At 34.8% G+C, this 21338-nt stretch overlaps 1 protein-coding gene across 1 annotated transcript; it reads right to left on the reverse strand.

The window, feature by feature from the left end:
* Nucleotides 1-1806: 1806 nt before the first annotated feature.
* Nucleotides 1807-18321, reverse strand: XRCC1 (DNA repair protein XRCC1). Its single transcript, XM_089642535.1, has 8 exons — nt 18195-18321; nt 17471-17671; nt 16592-16759; nt 10936-11152; nt 8812-9363; nt 7902-8106; nt 6268-6527; nt 1807-4975 (listed from the first exon to the last, which is right to left on the reverse strand). Exons 1-8 carry the CDS (start codon nt 18243-18245, stop codon nt 4245-4247), a joined length of 2385 nt encoding a protein of 794 aa, XP_089498661.1. The 5' UTR covers nt 18246-18321; the 3' UTR covers nt 1807-4244.
* Nucleotides 18322-21338: the final 3017 nt, after the last annotated feature.

A 21338-nucleotide genomic window follows, 5' to 3' on the forward strand; every position in this document is an offset into this window, starting at 1 on the left:
AAAGTAATGCAACTAAGGAATCTTCACTTTGATCTTCAATAATTAATTACTTTGTTCTTCTATTCGATTCCGCCAGAAAATCTGTCGTCTGAAGTGCTGTGTGGAGGAACTTTTATAAGGAAAGGAAGTTCTGGCAAGGTAAAGGGTATGAGGGTGGGGGTAGGAATCTAGGGATCAGTGTGTCCAGGAGTGACGGACGTATGATTTTAACCCTCCCACTGCAGCGCTAGGTGATGGGTCGAGAGACCAGTTGGAGAGGTCAGAAGGTCTTCCCATCCAGCTCGCCACGCAGCTTCTGGACAGGCGCATTCTGAACACATCTCACCCTATGAACCCGGGCACTCCTGCTAAATCACCAAATGTAGAGGCAGAGGTGTTGGTTTTCCAATAAATGGTTCCCGGGGCAGCGGTACCCAAAACTGCCTCCCAAATCCCGTTACACAAAATGCTCCTGTTTCAAGGGCACTCCATCCGCTATATATTGTCTTGGGAGAAGTTATTAGTAAACGGACGCAATTGGTTAACTAGTAAGGGTAAAACGGTTATGTAAAAATAATAAAAACCCATATATATTGTAAAAAATATAATACATACATTGAATTAATTAAAATCATTACAAGTATTGAGTGAGACACAAATTAAAAGGGGTAAACTGTATTATGATAATAGTAACAGTAAATTGAGGACATTAAATAAAATACTGATAATACTAACAGTACATTGAGGATAATACATAAAATAGTTTTAACTGCCAACACAAACTAATATACACATCAATAAATCGGCTCAGAATGTCAGTCCTAAGCTATTATTATCCTTTGAATTTCCATTTAAAATAACAACTACATAGATACAATCATCCTTCAAAAAATGATTAAAAATTCATATTTATTTAGGTAATTTAAGAAAAAAATTAGACAATTAAAATAAGAGGATAACAACAAGATGAAAATTAATAAGTCACTGAACATCGAATGTAACAAGAAGAATCGCTCAATAAGACATTATCATTGTTTAAAAAGTAATTGAAGATTCATTTCTGCCATCAGAAATTTCAAAAATGGAACAACTGCTGAAATTTATTTTTAATTTTAACAAATTATGTTGGTAGCTACGTTTGTAATTTAAGAAAAAAATTATACAATTAAAATAAGAGGATAAAATTCTCTGAAATTAAATGTAACAAAGAGGATTGCTCAATATGACTGGAAATGACTCTCACGTTCAAATTAATGTAACAAAGAGGATTGCTCAATATGACTGGAAACGCCTCTCACGTTCAAATTAATGTAACAAAGAGGATTGCTCAATATGACTGGAAATGCCTCGCACTTTCAAATTAATGTAATAAAGAGGATTGCTCAATATGACTGGAAATGCCTCTCATGTTCAAATTAATGTAACAAAGAGGATTGCTCAATATGACTGGAAATGCCTCGCACTTTCAAATTAATGTAATAAAGAGGATTGCTCAATATGACTGGAAATGCCTCTCATGTTCAAATTAATGTAACAAAGAGGATTGCTCAATATGATTGGAAATGCCTCGCACAGTCAAATTAATGTAACAAAGAGGATTGCTCAATATGACTGGAAACGCCTCTCACGTTCAAATTAATGTAACAAAGAGGATTGCTCAATATGACTGGAAATGCCTCGCACTTTCAAATTAATGTAATAAAGAGGATTGCTCAATATGACTGGAAATGCCTCTCATGTTCAAATTAATGTAACAAAGAGGATTGCTCAATATGACTGGAAATGCCTCGCACTTTCAAATTAATGTAATAAAGAGGATTGCTCAATATGACTGGAAATGCCTCTCATGTTCAAATTAATGTAACAAAGAGGATTGCTCAATATGATTGGAAATGCCTCGCACAGTCAAATTAATGTAACAAAGAGGATTGCTCAATATGACTGGAAATGCCTCTCACATTCAAATTAATGTAACAAAGAGGATTGCTCAATATGACTGGAAATGCCTCTCACGTTCAAATTAATGTAACAAAGAGGATTGCTCAATATGACTGGAAATGCCTCTCACGTTCAAATTAATGTAACAAAGAGGATTGCTCAATATGACTGGAAATGCCTCGCACTTTCAAATTAATGTAATAAAGAGGATTGCTCAATATGACTGGAAATGCCTCTCATGTTCAAATTAATGTAACAAAGAGGATTGCTCAATATGATTGGAAATGCCTCGCACAGTCAAATTAATGTAACAAAGAGGATTGCTCAATATGACTGGAAATGCCTCTCACGTTCAAATTAATGTAACAAAGAGGATTGCTCAATATGACTGGAAATGCCTCGCACATTCAAATGAATGGTGTAATGACACAAGAGAAATATCCAAAAACATATTCTTCCTCCAACCTTTTAACCCTCACAAAGACATTATTCAAGCTATAAACTGTACAAACTTCCTGCATTAAATAAATAAAACACATGGCCGTGACTAAATTGGAACCTCCAACATCGGAAGGTTACAAATTACCTGACAATATTATTGAAATCCTCAATTATTATTATTATTATAAACGGGAAATATTGCTTGTGCAATGACAGAGAACTTCAACAGCTAGAGCAAATATAAAATACAAATGCATAAAACAAAAATAAACACACAAACAACAAATTGAATCCAAAACTTTAGCACATTTGACGACACTTGCCTGAAAACAGAGGTTTGTGATAAGACACTAAACCTCGGTTGTGACACCATCAGGCATAGAAGTGTTGGCGTTGTGACACTTTGGACTACTGCAATACAAATCTTGACTTCCCTCCTGTTGGGTCGTTTCGCTTCTCTGACTAAAAGATATGGTAACTGGATAACTCAATACAGTGACAATTCAACACACCTTTAAAAAGTGATGAAACAAAACTAGGTTAAATAGATTATGTAGGTTAGGTTTATATTAATTTCATTGCTTTTAATAACTTTATATTACTCTTAAAGGTGTGTTGAGTAGTCATTTGTTGAGTTATCATGGAACCGTCTGGTTTGCATATCAATGTAGATAGGTAACCTATTTTAATAGCATAGATGTAATAATAAATTAAATGCATCATTTGTAAAACATAAAAAATAGGAAGTGAAATTTGTAATACACAAGGTTCTGATTTTACACAGTTAATATGAGGTCAAACGTCACAGCGGTGCTACCAAGGTTATCTATGTGAGGATATTGTGTCAGCGCTTTATTAGCAGCAGACACATACCTGGACGGATGACGAACCTCGTGCTGGCGCCGTTGCTGGACTCTCTCGCTGCTGCAGCTGGTCCAGTTTCTTCGCCCTAGGATTCTAGCTGCAGAGTCTCCATCTTCTATTTTCGTGTCACCTGTTCCTGTACTTCATTTTACTTTACTTGAATTCACTTTCTTTTAGTAATATCAACTGTAAAGCGCCCCTGAGGTGATGTCTCACAAAAGCGGCGCTATACAAATTAGCCAAGAATAAATAAATAAATAAACCTATAATTTTTTAATAATATGTATGATGTACATAAATTTCCCTTTGTGATAAATACATGAAAGTAGTAGGGAAACCAGACAACCCTCCGTAGCAGAGTGGCTTCTTGTCTCAGGACTCGGAGGTCATGGTTTCAAAACCCAATGTCATGTGTCATCCAAATTAATAGACTTGCCCTAACATAAAACCTGGGTATCATTTCAACAAGCTGGAGGCAAACATGTGACCATATTTTTGTATGACACATCACATTGGGTTTTGAACCCATGACCTCTGAGTCCTGAGACAAGAACTCGGAGGTTGATGAGATGGGTTCAAAATCCAATGTGATGTGTCATACAAAAATATGGTCACGTGTTTGCCTCCAGCTTGTCGAAATGATACCCAGAATGAGATTTTCAACGACTAAATAGAAATATTTATTGAATTAAAAAAAAGGGGAGGGTCACACCTAAAATTTATATGGGATTAATTAGAAAATGATTATTATCATACAGGTAATTCATAATATGTATTATATTTAGCAACCAGATCTAAATAGACAGGTACTTCACAATCTTCCTTTGCTCTATCTCCTTCCCCTACATCACATCTGTCCACCTCACAACAAACTCCATTGGCTCGAGAAAATTGGAATTCTTGTGAGTATCGCATTTTAAAATATAACTTAAATCAACAGGTTGAAATTTTAATAATCTATGTCTTTTTTACTGGTATGTACAATACAATTATCATCGTTGAAATTTATAAAAATCAGCTCATTACAAAATAATAAAACTTTCAAAAGCATACAACTCTCGCGCATCGTTACACTTCCAGACCCACTCGGGGGGCATAAACGAGCACTTCTTAGACTTGCCCTCCCTCAGCTTCTCCGCCCACTTGGCCGTAGTTACGGCAACGTCTATCATCTTATTTGGCCACGTTTCCAAAATCTCCCCTTTATACGCCAGTACGTACCGTCTAACTTCATCCACATCGTATTTAGCTTTGATCAGATTCGGATCAATGTAGAATTTTATTCCTGAAAACAAATCGGGCAAAACATCGCCAAGACACACATCATAAAATTCTTCATATCCGTTGTTTTGTTTACTCTTCTCAACGTCAGGTAAAGTTTTCTTGGAGTCATTGTGACCAATGCCTTCTTTGCTTGAATTATTTTTATTTAATGTTGAATTTTTACTTTTGCCCGACTCATTATCACTAGAATCGGACAAATGTAATGTTATGTTACGCGAGTCGGTGGATTCCCTTTGAACTTGTGTATTGCTTCTGAATTTTTCCAGTACATCTTCGTCAATATCCGTAATAGATTCGGAGTCGTATGAAATATTTTTCGACAGTTTGTCGTTGTCTCTTTTGGGAGATGGTTTTTTAGTTTCTTTCGAAAGCGTTTTGGTTTTTTCTGAAGTTTCTTTTGAATCTCTGAGCGCTTGTTGCAAGATGGCTTTTTCTATTTCGTCATCTGTGTCTCCATCTTCATCAGAAACTGTGTAAAAAGAAAGTTATATTAACGTAGGACAGTGTATTTTGGTTATTTCAAACTTTCATCACATTGACATTGTCACAATTCTCGATTGGCAACAATTGATGATAAAGGTCGTGTTGTTACACATTTTGATAAAAGTTAAAACTTTAGGTTGGTATCTGGTAATTGACGGCTACACCAGAGCTAAATGAAGAAAACCACTATAAAAAAAATTATACTTTGATGTCAGCTCAGAGGGTTGGAGCTGACATCACAGTATCACATCCTCATACATAAGTTCACATTTCACCACAACCTCAAATAACACATATGCCCTGATGATGGACACTGCAATGCTGTCCGAAACGTTGGCTAAAGAAGGAGTTAGCGCAACACGGCATAACACCCCAAAAACAAATAACAAAAACAAAAAACAAAAAAGTTAAAACTGGTTAACCCATTGGCCTCAAACGACGCCGTCCCGGCGTGTGTACGGCGATGTGTCTTAAAATCAAACGACGCCGTCCCGGCGGGTCTGATGTCTGTCGGCTTAAAAACGAAAAAGGGATACATTATTGACATCTGTGTAAAAATTTTAAATGCCAATCGCTCTGTAGATAATTAAGCATTTATTTCGTAGTAATTGGCAGGACTCCGTTGCTACAATTTTTTCCTGATATTTACGATTGAAATTTTGTTATATTTCAGCTTCATTGAATTTTTTCAAAATGGCGTGTGGTTCGGGAATTGACAAGCTTGTTCGTAAAACGCATGGTGGGCTGCTAACAAGAGCCCAAATGACAAAAAATATATATTATGGTAATAAGTATGAATAATGTACAACTTTTCTTAATCCAATTATAAAAAAATGAAGAAAAAAAATAGTTTTTGAAAAAAAAAAAATTTCAATGCCTCGTTTAATCATATTATTATTTTTTTTAAACAGTGCATATATTTTTTACATACCTTGATTCAATTCACAAGTAAATTAAAAAAGATTGTTTCGTTTGCATGTTTAGTTTAAAAGTTATGTAAGATTTAGTACACCACTGCACTTAAAACTTTTAGTACAAAATTAATTCGGATGTGAAGGCCAATTTTTTAGCCAAACAATTCGGATGCCAATGGGTTAAAACAGCGTTTAATGTGAACCTAATTAATTTAAATGGTGTTCATGATTAATTGAGATGTCATATAATGTGATAATTGTTTGATACAAGAAGCAGTGTATGTATTTCGATGCGTGGATTTGACCAGAAATAATCGGGATAATAAAATGAGCTTGTTTGCATGTGAGTAAATAATCAATGTACCAGCATTAGAAGTAGAAGTAGTCGCAAGTTCAGCTGGTTTCCTTCCAGCATCCATCTTTACAGTATCCTTCTTCTCCTTTTCCTTGGGCAGTGGACCCTTGGGCCGGCTGATCCTCAACTTGGAGTCCATGGCATACCACTTCCAGGGCAGGTGCGCTTGCTCCGTCACGCACTCCTCGATCCACTTGCCGCTGACAATGGAAGCCTGGATGCCAGACTTCTTAACTTGTCCGATTTTGGGAGTATTGGCAAAAGCACAGCTGATAGGGGAAGTAAAATGAAAGGATTATTAATACATAATTGGAAAAATACAATATAATAATATTCATCACATTACGATGCTTGTAAGAAATTAACTTGTATGTTTTTTTAAATGATTCTTTTTCAGTGAATGGTAACATGGTATAGTACAGTGATTTTGTTCGTGTAGTTTTGCCACATGTCTTTTATTGTTCCTATTATCAATTGATTCCTATGAGGCAAGTTTCAGTGATGTAGTTTAGAAAAATGTAATTATTATCAAAAATACTAATTTAGGTTTGCTGGTTTGTCTGTGATTGTAACTATGGTTCAATGACTCGGATTCGTTTTAAAATTAAGAATGGGTTGTTTCAGAGAATTTGAACAATTCTTCAAATTTCACAGTTAATTTTTAAGGACTGTGAAAGTTCTGATCAAGTTCTATTATTATTTCAGTTCTGTGAAGCAACTGGCCGCTGTTGATATAATAACAGAACTTCAATAGGCCTTTCACAGTACTTGGAAATTAACTTTATATATATTTTATAAATTGTTCAAAGATTTTGAACAAACGAACATTTACATTTTTATTTATACAGTTTGACATAATTGAAATTTTCAAAATTGTAACTGATGTGTATGACAATCTATAATTTACTATTTAATTATTGAAGACAATATTAGTGATTCCAAAACGAAAATTTGAAACAGAAAAATATACAATCACATCTAGGACTTGAACCCAATATACGTAATTTCTGATTTTTCTGTTTCAAATTTTAGTTTGGCAATCGCTAATATTGTCTTCAATAACTCTTGCCTGGGCACCGCTCTACCAACTGAGCTAATGGGACCCTATCTCCTTCAGTCATATTTAACTAATCATAATTACCAACATTGTCGTCATTTTCTCACCGCACATTTTTATTGGCTACTATCTTTATGTATGATCGCAAGATTCAACCCGAACTAAATGCAATCTAGACAGTGTCTTAGATAAATACATATATCTTATTTTATTTTAATGTGCGACTTTTTCTGCAAGTCTAGGATGAATATTTTATTTTTGGAATAACTTAGTGAGTAAAACCTCAAATTTTAATATTGTCTTCACTAATTAAATATTATAATTTTAGGTTTTACTCACTAAGATATTCCAAAAATAAAATATAATATAATAAATGATTTCAATTATATATTTGAAATGTGTATTTGTTTTGTTAAAATTTCTTAGGGTTAATCTTGACAAGTAGTGTCAGTTTTCATGATTTTTCATTGGTCTGTGTTTTTCAATTTTCAAGAAAGATTTATTTACTAACAAAGATTTATGATCAAAACCTGTGATTTTTCATGTCTGCGCTTCAAACGTCTGTAATAAAACAAAGACATCTTACACGAGATGAGTGCAGTTGGCTCCCCAATCCGGGCTGTACCGGGCCCCCAGCGAGATTGCAGCATCCCTCAACTGACCACGTTTAGGATTTGCATATCCACTCAGGACAAACACAACGCCGTTCAGACACCTCGGCCCCCGGGGCATCTCCAGGTCCTGGGAATCTTCGCTGTCGTTTTGCACATCAGAAGCTCTTTGTTTTTTACCTGGACAAAATCACACATAATAATTAATGATGAATTATGTATATTAAAAAACCACTGGAAGTGACCCAGAGGTAGATTTTAGAAGTAGAGGTTATTCAGCTGCGAAAAGAGGATTGGAAAAGTACAGGAAGGAATGGGGAGTGGAGGCGAGTGGCGAGGGAGCGCAAGCAAATAGGAGTCATCCACAAGCAAATAGGATTGGAAAAGTACAGGAAGGAGTGAGGTGTGGAGGCGAGTGGCGAGGGAGCGCAGCCAGTGAAGGCTAATTATAAATACCACTAAAGAGGCTTCCTCCTTCCATCCACAAGCAAATAGGATTGGAAAAGTACAGGAAGGAATGAGGAGTGGAAGCGAGTGGCGAGGGAGCGCAGCCAGTGAAGGCTAATTATAAATACCACCAAAGAGGCTTCCTCCTTCCATCCACAAGCAAATGCTTCAATTGGAAGCAGTACAATATTAGTATATATTATTTCCTTGCCAAGCGAATAAAGTATATTATAGTATGCTAGGAGCATTTTAGGTACAAAATCCAACAAAAAGAAAGGATGTTTTGACATTGCCAATAATTTGAAATTAATAAAAATGTTCACCTTGTCGACGGGCAATGTCGGCGCACAGGTGGTTAGGCTTGATGAACATTATAAAAATTTAATATTAAATTCTTCAATGATATATTTAAAAAATAGTTTAATAAATTATTCTTACTTGTATTGGCTTCATTTCTATCTATGGAATGGTGTCTTTTCCGATCTTCCTTCTTACCCCCACTATCCGCGACATCTTTGCTCCTGTCGACGTAAGGCTTTGTAGGCCTTGGAGTATCCACGTGAGGCTTTGTAGGCCTTGGAGTATCCACATGGGGCTTTGGAGCTGGCTTATCCTTCTTCACCATCCCATCATCATCATCATCATAGAAAAGATTGTTACTTCTTTTAGGTGTTGTCTTAACATCTCTAGAATAGTCATTTTTTTCCTTGGCCTTTTTTTCATCGGTTGCTTTCTTCTTTTCATGTTCGTTTGCTTTCTCGTCTCTATCTCTTTTTATAATCCTATCTATTCTATCACTTTTAGCATCTTCTTCCTCATTGTACAATATTTCATCCCTTCGTCGGCATAGTTTGTCTTCAGTGTCGGATGATTTTGAATCATTGGTTGTCTTGTTCGTTTTCTGGGGACGTACTGTTTTGACCAGAAGGTTTGATTCTGTTTTATTTGAGACTAAATTGTGTGAAGAACCTGCGTGACGTATCTGCGCATCTGTAAAATAATTTTAAAAACAACGAATAAATTTAATTAGGCTTACTAAATAAAGAACTGCTAACTAAATGGCTAAATATTTCAGATTAAAATGAATTGCATTCCATACAAGTTGGCCAACTTCTAACGTGTGAAGAATATACTTCCAAAAGGATGGTCTGCATCACTAGCTCCATTGTTCTATCTACCATGTTTCAGATTCAAACGAATTGCATTCCATATAAGTTGGCCGACTTCTAACATGTGAAGAATATACTTCCAAAAGTAGCCTAGACATATGTCTCCCATATGACTCCCCAGATATCTGAAGGTGCTGGCAAACAAGATAAATTGCCTATTACTGCCAACTGCCGAACATTTGTCTTGGCTGTCAAGTCTTGCACCGTGAGATGTTGGCCGTCAATATTGGTAGCAATTTTGTTACAGGTAGGTGGCACAATGTAACAGAGTTAATGCATATGGAGCGAGAAGGAAATAGATTTGGCCCATAGACATATGAATATTAGTAGACCTGCCCTAAGTGATTAAAAGCGTATTATCCCCACTCCCCATACCGGTTCCATTGGAACCGGCTGTGCTGGCGTATGGCCTCAAGTGAAATTTGAAAACGTGACGTCATCATTCTTGTGCGAACTATGGTCGAGGCATCATCGGTTCATTTTACGAAATAACACGGCAAAATGTTGACTTGTACTATGAAAACTTGTAAAAATAGATGTGAAAAAGAGAATAAACCCAATTGTCGTATTACATTCCATATATAAGCATTATTTTACTTTATTTTAAGCATATTCACATCGTATAATATAGATCAGTTTTAGAAACATATTATACTATCACATCGAGAAACGTCTGGACGCGAAACACAAAGCTGGTTGGTTGCTGGGAAGTAAATTATGAACATTTATAAAAGTGTCTTAACTAAATACTTAAACGAAATATTCGACTCTGAAAATACAACCGAATTTTTTTGCCGAATTTGGACTTCGCAAATTTGTTCATAACGTGGCGAGTAATTTGCGCTATGTAAAAATGTCTATTCATTCAAAAGCAGATTTTACATTTAAGTAAATGGTGATATTATAATGCGAGATGCCTATTTACTGTCAGATTGATTTATTGACGAATCACAGTCAGCCTTACGCCCTTCGTTCTCCAACAGTTGATTTTACCCCTCGCCATTATCTTCTCGTCTATTAATTCCTATGTCTGTGATTTGGCCCGTTTTCTTATAATGTTGGTAGCCAAGCAAGCGCACCGTCAGGACAGGGTAACACGTCAACACGTACAGGCAATACACGGAAATTTGTTGTTCGTGCAATCTTGATCGACTGTGCGGTTTTCTTGACGGAAGTACCTTGTTGGAAAAAAATTGTCATATAAAATTGCTTGTTTACAAGAGATTTGAGGTTTTTTTCACATGATTCCATAGATGAATCTGTTTTTCTTCATTCTCTTTCCTCTCCCATCAACTGCATTTGTGTCCCCTGAGATGGAATTGTTCTGTTAATAATCCTACTGGCTCCCTCAGTGTGTGTTTTTAGTTAAGTAGTTTGTATTAATATTCTGTACCTGTGGAAACAGTTCCCTTCTGTTTAAACCTGGCAAACAGATCTCCCGGTTTGGCATCATCCTCGTCAGAAGACATATCCCTCAGCTTGAAGCGTCCCAACATGCTGCTGCCGCTGCCGCTGCCACCGGTGCTGGTCTGCGATGAGACTGGGGAGACACACACAGCAGAAGAGGGTTGGGAGTCAGAACTGAAGAGTTCCACAAAAGATAGGCCAAACTAAAAATTAAAATAAAATAAGCCATTTATTTAATTAGCTTATTAACTGACATTTAGTAAATTTCCAACACACATAGTGTTTGGGTGTAAATCGTAAACATGAAACCATTATAAGGTTATTTATTTTATTTACGTATTTGAAAGAAACAATCAATGACTAAATAAAATACCTAAGAGAGACCTAGCAGACCAGTAAACATGCTCTCTAAACACTAGTTAATTATTGAAGACAATATTAGCGATTCCTAAACGAAAAGTAATCTCAATCATTTTCATCCCAGTCTAAACGTTTGGTATGAAAATGATTTGAGCACACATGCACAAAAACGGCGCTATACAAGCCATCCAAGTATTATGGTTTCCTGATGATAGTACGGACAACGTGTATCGACATCGTAATAATCAATGTATTCGAAATTTATTAAAAGTTTAACAGGAAACCTGTTCATTCATTTGTTAAAGACCTGCAATCCGTTTTTTTTTTTAAATAAATTGGCAAATACTCATTTTTCTCCATTATGGGCAATCACCACGCGCGCATTCAGTAGCCACAGAATACTATTTTTCCCCTAAGGTATATAATATTTATACCCAATATTTTAAGACTACATGAATGTTCCTTTTCATGTAATATATCCTATACCACCTTCATCACCTCTACAGCAGTAGCAATAATTTGTATTTAAATAAATATGACAAAAAACAACACATTTTTGTTATGCGCAACATAACATAACATAATAAAGTAACATTTAAAAAATTGATCAATATATAATAAGAAAGGTATGAGTCACTTTCAGCTTTGTAATATATATATTTTTTTTAGTAAAAAGGAAAATTTAATTAACATAGTATGTACACACAAAATACTCAACGACGCAATTATTTCATATACAATTTATTCCGCAAATAATTGAGGACGTAATATACAACCCTGAATTAGACAAGCCCAAATAAATAACCCATACCAAGTTTGTCGCGCGTATCAAGTAAAAACGCTTGATTTTAACCAACACATCAATAATTATCATGTGCCAGTTTCGTGCCATAGCGTATTAATAGTGTATCGCACACTGCATGACGTCACGATTGTGATTAGTGTGAAAGATGACATCAGAAACTTTACTTGAAATAAGTATAACACTGTTAATTTCTTACATTTGCTAAAACTCTGCGTTCAAGCTATATCTAAGGTATATATATTTTTTTGTATTCATTTTTGTATTTGCGTTTTCTAAAATAAAGTTCGCGGTAGGTACAATCTAAAATATTTGGAACAGGGTTATTTTTGTGATTGAAAAAATTAACTTGCTCAGCATAGCCGAGATACAAAATAGCTCTACTCTAGACCAACAAAAGGCAAAACGCAATGCACAGTGCCCTTGCTCAGTGCCAGTGCTCTTCGCATTGCGACACAATGCGTGCGCTTTTCGCGAACCAAACCAAAATTGGTTTGGGGTTATTTCTAGGGGAATGGGCCGTGTCTAGTCGTAATTAGTCAATGGTCACATGTGATTATAGTAAGCCTACAATATTTGTGTACAAATATTTTAGTTTTAAAAAAAAAACGCTTATTGTGTATTTTTACGACATTTATTGTATTTTATAAAATCAATGACATTTTGAGATTTCGTGGTTGCATTTGACTAGCTAGTTTTTAATATTAGCTTGCAATTTTGAAGTAGAGATGCATAGTAATGCGTCTAAATGTGAATTCGATAACCGAGAACAGTATTTGTTTTTTCGATAATTCACAATTGAAAAAAACTTGCTCACAAATATATGTACATACTACCAAACAGTAATTATTTGCTGAGCAAACGTTTTTAACTCCTTGTAGTTTTCAGAAGGCAAACTCTTATATAAATCTACCAAGTCAGTTTTTTCCTTAAAAGCCATTTTAAGTGTGGTATCACTTTGCAAATCTATCGTGTTGATTTGCAAATCGGTTGGTACATTATCGATATCCACTGCGAAGGGTTTTCGATCTTTTGAAATCAGCAAACCGGTTTTCAAACTCAGTTAGAAGTTGTATTAATTTACTTTTCTTTTAAGTATTTTGCCAAACAAAATTTATTATAGAGCTTATGACATTCTGCCGTCAATTTTTAAAAGGCAATATAATCGATAGCCAGGCGACTTTGTTTGAAACTCTTGTTCAATATTTTTTTGATGTAAATTAAGTTTATCAGTTCTTTTGAGAACCATTTCGGGTAAACTGTCAAAGGTACAACATTTTTGATTGCAGAATTAACAGTGGAGTCAAATTTCACAAGGTGTACATTAATGTCAGAGTCAGTATCCAAGAATGACCAGTCAATCTATTTAAGAAAGTTAGTAATTTGAACATAGTCTGCTTTTTGAAATTTCGAGTTTGTTCTATCTTTTATAATAATAATAATAATTCTTTATTCCAGGATGTGGGGAGGTGAGTGCAATCCCACACATCCCATAGAGAGTATAAGTACATATAATATTTACATCATAGGTATTTTATAAATAATGGTAAATATAAAACTAAAAAAAATAGGAAAAAATAAATAAAAAAAAAGGTTAAAAATTAAAATTAAAACGAGATCAAAGCAAAGAAGCACAGGAATCGATCGGATCTAAGATTGTGGGAGAAAGTATCTTTCTCCAATGGTCTCTCGATGCTCGATCCTGAAGTCAGATGGGATTCTACGATGAGAATATTTCTGGAATGGTTTATCCTTCCCCTCAGTCCTGCAATCCTGGTTCTTAAGAGAGCTTCTAATATAAATTAATGTTTTTTTTTTTTTTCACTAACAAGCTTTTTATTTCTAGAAATAAAATTATAATAACATTTATCACTCAATTAACTAGAATTTTAATTCTATTACATTGTGCTACAGTACAATGTTATTCACTTTCAATGTGTGTTATCGTATATGTCTTACTTTTGAATGTGTGCTATATTGTATTGTACTTTTGAATGTACGCTATCGTATTGTCATTCAAAGTGTTAGTGTACTTGGGACGCTTTAGTGAGTTCTATGATTGTATGTAAGAGTCTGTTATTTATTTTATATAACGGGAGACTTATATTGTATTATAATTGTATATTGAGATAGAACCTGCAGACAAGCAGCCATGTGGCAGCTTCGTGGGACTATCTATACATTGTCTAAAAAAAATAAAAAAAATGTAAAATTTTCAGTCAATAAATAAATAAATAAATCAGCTTAAGGCTAAGGACTCACGGAGCGATTTTTACCCGCGCCCGCCGCGGTTGCGGGCCCGCAGCCTCTGTAGAATGCAGATATGTATGTAAAAAATTAAAGCACATTTCACGACGCGTATTACGCCCGCGGCGTGTGCGATTGTTTGCGGGGCCCGCTGCACCCGCGGTCATCTTGTACCGGCGGCGCGGCCGCGGTCCCGCGGCCGCGGCGGGTTGCCCCCGCGCGCTCTGCGATCGGTTGGCGGGCGAGTTAGTGGAACTCAGTCTTGCAACCGCCCGTCTTGCGATAATCAACCGCCAAGATTGCGGGCGATAACCGCGACCGCGGCGGCTGCGTCACCGCAAAAAAGAGCGGTCTCGTGAGTTTTGAAAATAAAACTCCATTCCGCCACCGCAGCGGACGCGGGTAAAAATCGCTCCGTGAGTCCTTAGCCTAAGAAAAAAAAAAAAAAAACGCTCAGCATGTTTATGCTGTTTAATACATGCAGAGCACCAGTGTCGTGAGCAAATATCACTTTTCGTTTTAAATTTATTATAATGTTTGAACAGTACGGTTTATAAACACCAACAAATGGCAATAGTTATTGAGATACCACCGAGAAATTAGTTATTACAGTGATTTATTGCGGATAATCTAGATTTATAACAGAGAGTTAAAACAATTAACGACCTTTACACTTAATACATAGTATTGTTTTGTAGTGTATCTATTAGAATGTATCTTGAAATAGGTTGGTACTTACCTATAACGCTAAGAGAAGGCACAAAAACAACACCACAGATATTATCTTATCATCTTATTAATGTAAATGCCGATGCGGGTGGGTAGAAGCGAGCTAACGCGCGGTGTTACTGGCGATCGACAACGGAATGAGGAGAGGTGCGGGTGGCATCCTTGCCGTCCTTCCCTTTCCCCTCGCTCCCCCATCGCTCTCTTTCTCGTCCCCCTTTCATTCCATTGTGTATATCGTCCAGGCACTTGCGTTGTGGCGAATATCTTGCGGGCCGCAGCCGCTGGTTGCCAACCCATGTTCTACACTACAGAGCCCTTGAGGTGATTTCTCACGAAAACGGCGCTATATAAATTAGCCAAATATTACACGATGGTAGAAGTAAAAAGGGTCATAACTTTTTTCCAAAATCCAATGTTTATTTTTCTATAAAAAAATATGAATCCATCCCTAACGGGATAGGAAATCCAGCAACCGTTGCCGCGCTACCGAGCTATGCTGCCCGGTGTTTGTTACTACTTAGTTTGATAATAATTCACGTGTTCAGAAATTGTATAAACAAAATTATTTGCTTGGTATATCAGTGAAGCGACCTCGCATATATATATAAAATAAGGCTGGACTAAAATATCATTTTGTAATTGCTCATTATAGCCGTGAACTCGCTATTGCCGTGATTGTTATAACCAAGTTCGACTGTATACATAAATTTTTTTATAAATAAGGTTAAACCATTAAAGGTTCTCATGCTAATGTTGGTTACATAATATAGGAGTTTCATTTTGCCTTAGAACTAATAAGGTAGTAACGCGAAGAGCAGTACAGAATTAGGATATGAGATGCTTTTGATACATTCTAGACTCATCCATCAATTTGTGATCTCGCGCATTACTTCCGTTCAATATTTCTGAAGGTTATTTTTAAGAATGTCGATATTATGAAATTGTGTGTTATACTGGACACATAAATAATCAATAAATAAACACTTTTGTGTAGTGGAATGGAAAGAATGTCAGATAACATGACACCTAAAATCATCAAGTGTGTGCTCCAGTAGAAGCAACCAAGAGGCAGACCGAGTGTCTGCGTGGAAGAAGATTGGAGTAGGACGGGAAAGCCTGAGAACTGGAGACAAATGCCTAGAGACAGAAGAAAGACAGGAAACAGTAGAGAATATTTGTGGAGGAAGCCAAATCACACAAATTTAATACTGAGATGATGATTAAATGTAAAAAGTTAGTGCTGACCGGGAGTTCAAATTCATGCGAAAAATTAAAAATATGGAATGCTAAAAACTTCACCATCGAAAAGAAGAAAATCAGAGGGACAAACCCTAACTATAAAAACTGTGCACTTGATACAGCATTTTTAGAATAACTGTAGTGTAATTTTATTTGACAAGATATCGAGATCTTCAATATGCAGAGAAATGAATACAGGTGATAATTTACAAGTTTATGGTAATGGCAGGAACTAGTTCCTTAAACAAAAGACTCCATCGTTAACCTGTATGTGTTTGTTGAACGGTTGCGTGCAGACAATTCTCACACGATCCCACTTTTTGGCCTGAATAGCCGGTACCATGTGCTCCTTGCTGAACGATCTCACACGAGTTATATTTTCAGAGTTGCGGGAGTCAACTGGGTTCATGAACGAACTGGCACAAATTAGAACCTGAAAAAAAGGATATTATTTACTAGTCGTTAGTTCACGAATTTTATTAATTCATACTAGTATCGTACTAAATGGAATTAATGGCGTATTTCTTTTTACCAGAATGTGAGGTTTGTATTTAGCAATGAAGCCATACGAAAAGATTAGTATTTTAACTAGATTTATAAACTGTTTTATAAATGTGTAAAACGCTCTTAACCTATCGGAGAGTATGGCCGTACTATTACAGCCAGAATAAAATACCTCCCAAGGAGTATGGCTGTACTATAAAGTCCTTGATTATTACGATTAAATAAATAAAATTATTTTTTGAATATTTTTAAATTGCAAGATTTTGAGAAAACTATGGTTTTTCATTTTTTTTATTTTTATTTGTGTACTTAAAAAATGCTCACTCCTCGGACACAGTTTTGTTCGAAAAAGCACACTCTTCGACAGGTTAAGGTTTACATAAAATAGAGAAAAAATTATTATATTGTCACGATTTACTAAAACATGCTGTCATTTTTTATGAAAAGCCGTAAAAAATTTACCAACACGGAAATAAATAATAATTCCCAGAGAGCAATGGTAAAATATTTGTACTTTAAATGCTGAAAATCGCCACCGGTTTTTGTCTCTTCTCTTCTGGAAAAATAACAAATATGACTTTTGTGAAAACGGATTCACAGTGAAGATATAATAAACAATGAATATAAAGTTAATTCTTACCTCAAAAGGTTGACTAGATGCCTCCGATCGCCCCACCAATATTTCTATCAGAGCAGAATGGTAAGTTCCAATAGATATTGATGATATTTGTGAAGATTTTTCTAATTGCAAAACAACTGAATTGGACGGTTCTCCTTTCTGCCCGACCCAGCGATTGTTATTAACAATGTCATTGGATAACAGGTTGTTTGCTGGATGATTCTAAAACATAACAAATTCACATTGAACTATAAAGATAAAAAACGATAGCTTATCTGGTTAAAATTGATCGAAGATAAGAATTTATAATAAATACTATAAATAATCTAAAGGCAATTTGTATCTTTGTAACTCTATTAATAAAGTTTGTATTTTCGATGAGCGACGGTCGTTAAATATCTGTATAACAAAAAACTCTATAAGATAGATATATACTTCGTAAATTAGACAATGATTGGAATTATTGATTGGATTTCATGCATCGCCGGCCCTGTGAAGGTACAATTGGAGCAGTCTGCTTTGGGGGCCGACTTGCCAAGGAGCCCGGGAACCAAGACGCTGATAATGCCTAACACCTAACACAGCCCAATGAGGTTTTTACTAGCTTCAGGCCCCGTTTGAGAATGGGCCGACCCTGGATTCGTGTATAAACTTGTTCAAAATAAGTTAAATGTTGACATGTTGGATTGACATTGAAAAAAATCTAGGTTATTTTGTTAAAGTGTGATACAAAATATTATATTACAGAATCTTCGCTGCTAAAGCTCACAACACAACTAATCTTTATTTTCGGCATTGTAATGCTTTAAAATCACTTATTTTATTCAATAAATAACAATATTAACAGTAAACATAAAATCTACAAACGAAATCACATTTCAAAAATAATTGTAAACAAATGGCATAGACAATGATAATAAAGAGGTGTGTTTTTAAAAATACATGGCTATTAGGTGAATAATAAATCCTACCGGAGTAGCGATAATGTAATTATATCTACGAGAGGATGGCTTGTTTTTAATGGTTCCTTGATAACTCAACACAATGACACCCAGGTTTATTTAAGATAATACATTTAAAAAGTGATATAAAGTTAACCTACGTAACGTATTTAACCTTGTTTGTGTTTCATTACTTTATTTCACAATTGAAAGGTGCGTTGAGTGTCATTGTTTTTAGTTGTCCGGTCACCATTTTTAATCTATTTTTCCTTCCACCTTATAAAAAAATATTTTACTCTGTTTATAATTTGCGATTTCCATTTTTTCAAGAAGTTTCGCTCGTAAGCTTTCGCTATTCCCCGCTAGGAGATGTGTTCATATAACGGCGCAACTTTCCGAACGGTGGTTATTCGATTGTAAACTTTCTAGCGGTTGAGCAAAGAAAATTAGGTAGTCGAATTTTTCAGTCAGCTGTTAGTTGTTGTTCTGTCAGTTCAATTGGTTCTGTGTCTCGAATAAGTTCTGCACACGACCGGTAAGCGAATTACACTACTACACGCATTATTTGTCACCCGGTTAAACATTTAACGAATCAATTCAACAACTTACTGTAAATAAGACCTTTTTAATATTTTATTTATTTTATTTTATTTATTTATTTATTTATTAGATACAAATAATTACATACATATTAAGGAAGCTTTGGCTGTCCAACTAGGAAATTTTCCCGTTTTAGGACAGCCAAATTGCCTGGTTTAGTTAACATTTGTACACGCTGCTGTTATGAATTATATTTCCATACTTTACATTAATAGTTACGCTAGTAATATAGTCTATATACATATATATTTATCAAAGTAATCAAAATAAAAACTTTTTCAGATATATTTGTACACCCGAATATTAGTTTTTTTTATGAAATCACCTGATAAATTTTATCAAGGTACATGTAATAATATGCAATTAAGGAACACTGTATCAGGGTACATGATAACATATTGGATTAATTCAATTTATAGTTACAATATAAGAAAAATATTAGGTGGGTTTCTTAATTTGATCGCTGTTACTGTGCTGTGTATTAATTTACATAATCAAGGTACATATAATATAATATACATAATGAAGAAACATATAAACAAGGTACATGAAAACATATTGTATAAACATTATCAATCACAAAAATTATCAATCGCATTGTATAAATCAGATGCATGGTAGGAATTTTTTATTTAACTGCCAATAACAATGAATAAATGTGAGTACAGAACATTTTTGTTTATCTGTTGGTCATCATAAGTTCGCTTTCGACTCTTCCCAAGTCTAGAAGCCAATAATAAACTAATTTACGTAGAATGATTATGCTTTTCGATTTCCATAAATCGCGTAAGAGGTTGAATAATTTTGGACCAAGGTAATAGAATTGTCTTTGGGCAAAGGATGTCATAGTAGTAGGTGGAACAACTGGATTCCTCCTTGAATGTCTAGTGTCGTGATAATGATCAATGGAAGGGTAGTGGTGACGTTGTTTTTGAGTGTGTAATACCTTAATATGAACCTTAATAACTTCTTCCACTTGTTTATACAAATGGAAAATAAAGGTTTCAAAATTAGAAACAATTAAATCTGTAAACTGTTATTTAATTTAACAGTTAACATCATAGATGTAAATTATATATTGTTGACGTAGGTACATATATTATGGTTTTTGATTCAATTTTAATTACTGCAATATTATAGTGTATTTTTATTTAATTTCATACTAATACTAAATACGTAAGAACCTCCAAAAAATAGATGAAATAAAAACATGAAAATTAAACGCATTAGAGGCACTTAAAATATATTTGAAGGGTTTTATTTCCGAAAACTCTTTTCATCTTTTCTACGTGAAGGTTGTGAATAAAACAGTTATTACTTTTACTAACTAAAATCATAACGCCATTTCCCGCAGGGGTAGGCAGAGCGGATGGACCGCTACACAATTCTCTCTTGCCACACTCTCCTTGCTAGATTCACATTCAAACATCGTCTCATACATATGTAGGTACTCTTCTGATTTTTAGTTCAATGAGGAGTCTATTTAAGTCGCCGGAGAAACAAAATAATGCATTATGAGGAAGCTACAAGACAAAAATGTGTATATCCTTGGTATACCTTATATTGTAGGTAATAGGCATTATAAACGTTTGACAAAATGAGTCTAGAAACGTTCGATTTCAAGCACAAAAAATAATCTTATGAGAAAGCAAAAAAGTTAATCAAGTGAAACTGTCACAGATAATCTTAGCTATAATGGTGTATTTTTAAAAAGTTGTTTCCTTTACGCGTTCATACATTTCTAGTGAAAAAAAAAATTTAGTGGTTTAGGTACATTTATATTTTTTATTGAGTCACTAAGTTTTATTTCTATTCTACTCAAGCGAAACGATAGTAAAACCTTCAATTTATCTAAAGCATATTTTTTGGTATTCATAATTTACACCCATTCGTTATAAAGATTAATCAAAATAGTGACTTAGCATTAAGCTTCGCCTTAATGGTTATTTCGTTCAAATGAATTTAAAATTGATTATTAACTAGGCGGCTATTATTATTGACGAAACAGTTTTCAGGTGAGTTTTTTCCCCATTCTTTTATCTAACCCTAACTAAGAACCTAAAAACCTAAAATAATAATAATAATAAAAATTGGATAATTTGTAGAGCGCCGTTTTTGTGAAAAATCACCTCAAGGGTAAAATAGGTTCTAGTTTGAGCTAACTATTTCTTACTGATAGATAAATATTCCGACACTTGACCTTGACACGACTAGTATTTGAATATTAATATTAATACATATTGTATTTGGTTCACTTGATCGTGCCATATCTTTCTCTGGCTATTACTTGTGTGTCTATTTACATGTAAACAGCTTTTTTTATGAAATATAGAAGTTTACAAATTTTC

This window comes from Hesperophylax consimilis, chromosome 18 (genome assembly GCF_061612785.1).
Source record: "Hesperophylax consimilis isolate HC1 chromosome 18, BYU_Hcon_1.0, whole genome shotgun sequence".
Classification (NCBI taxonomy): Eukaryota; Metazoa; Arthropoda; class Insecta; order Trichoptera; family Limnephilidae; genus Hesperophylax; species Hesperophylax consimilis.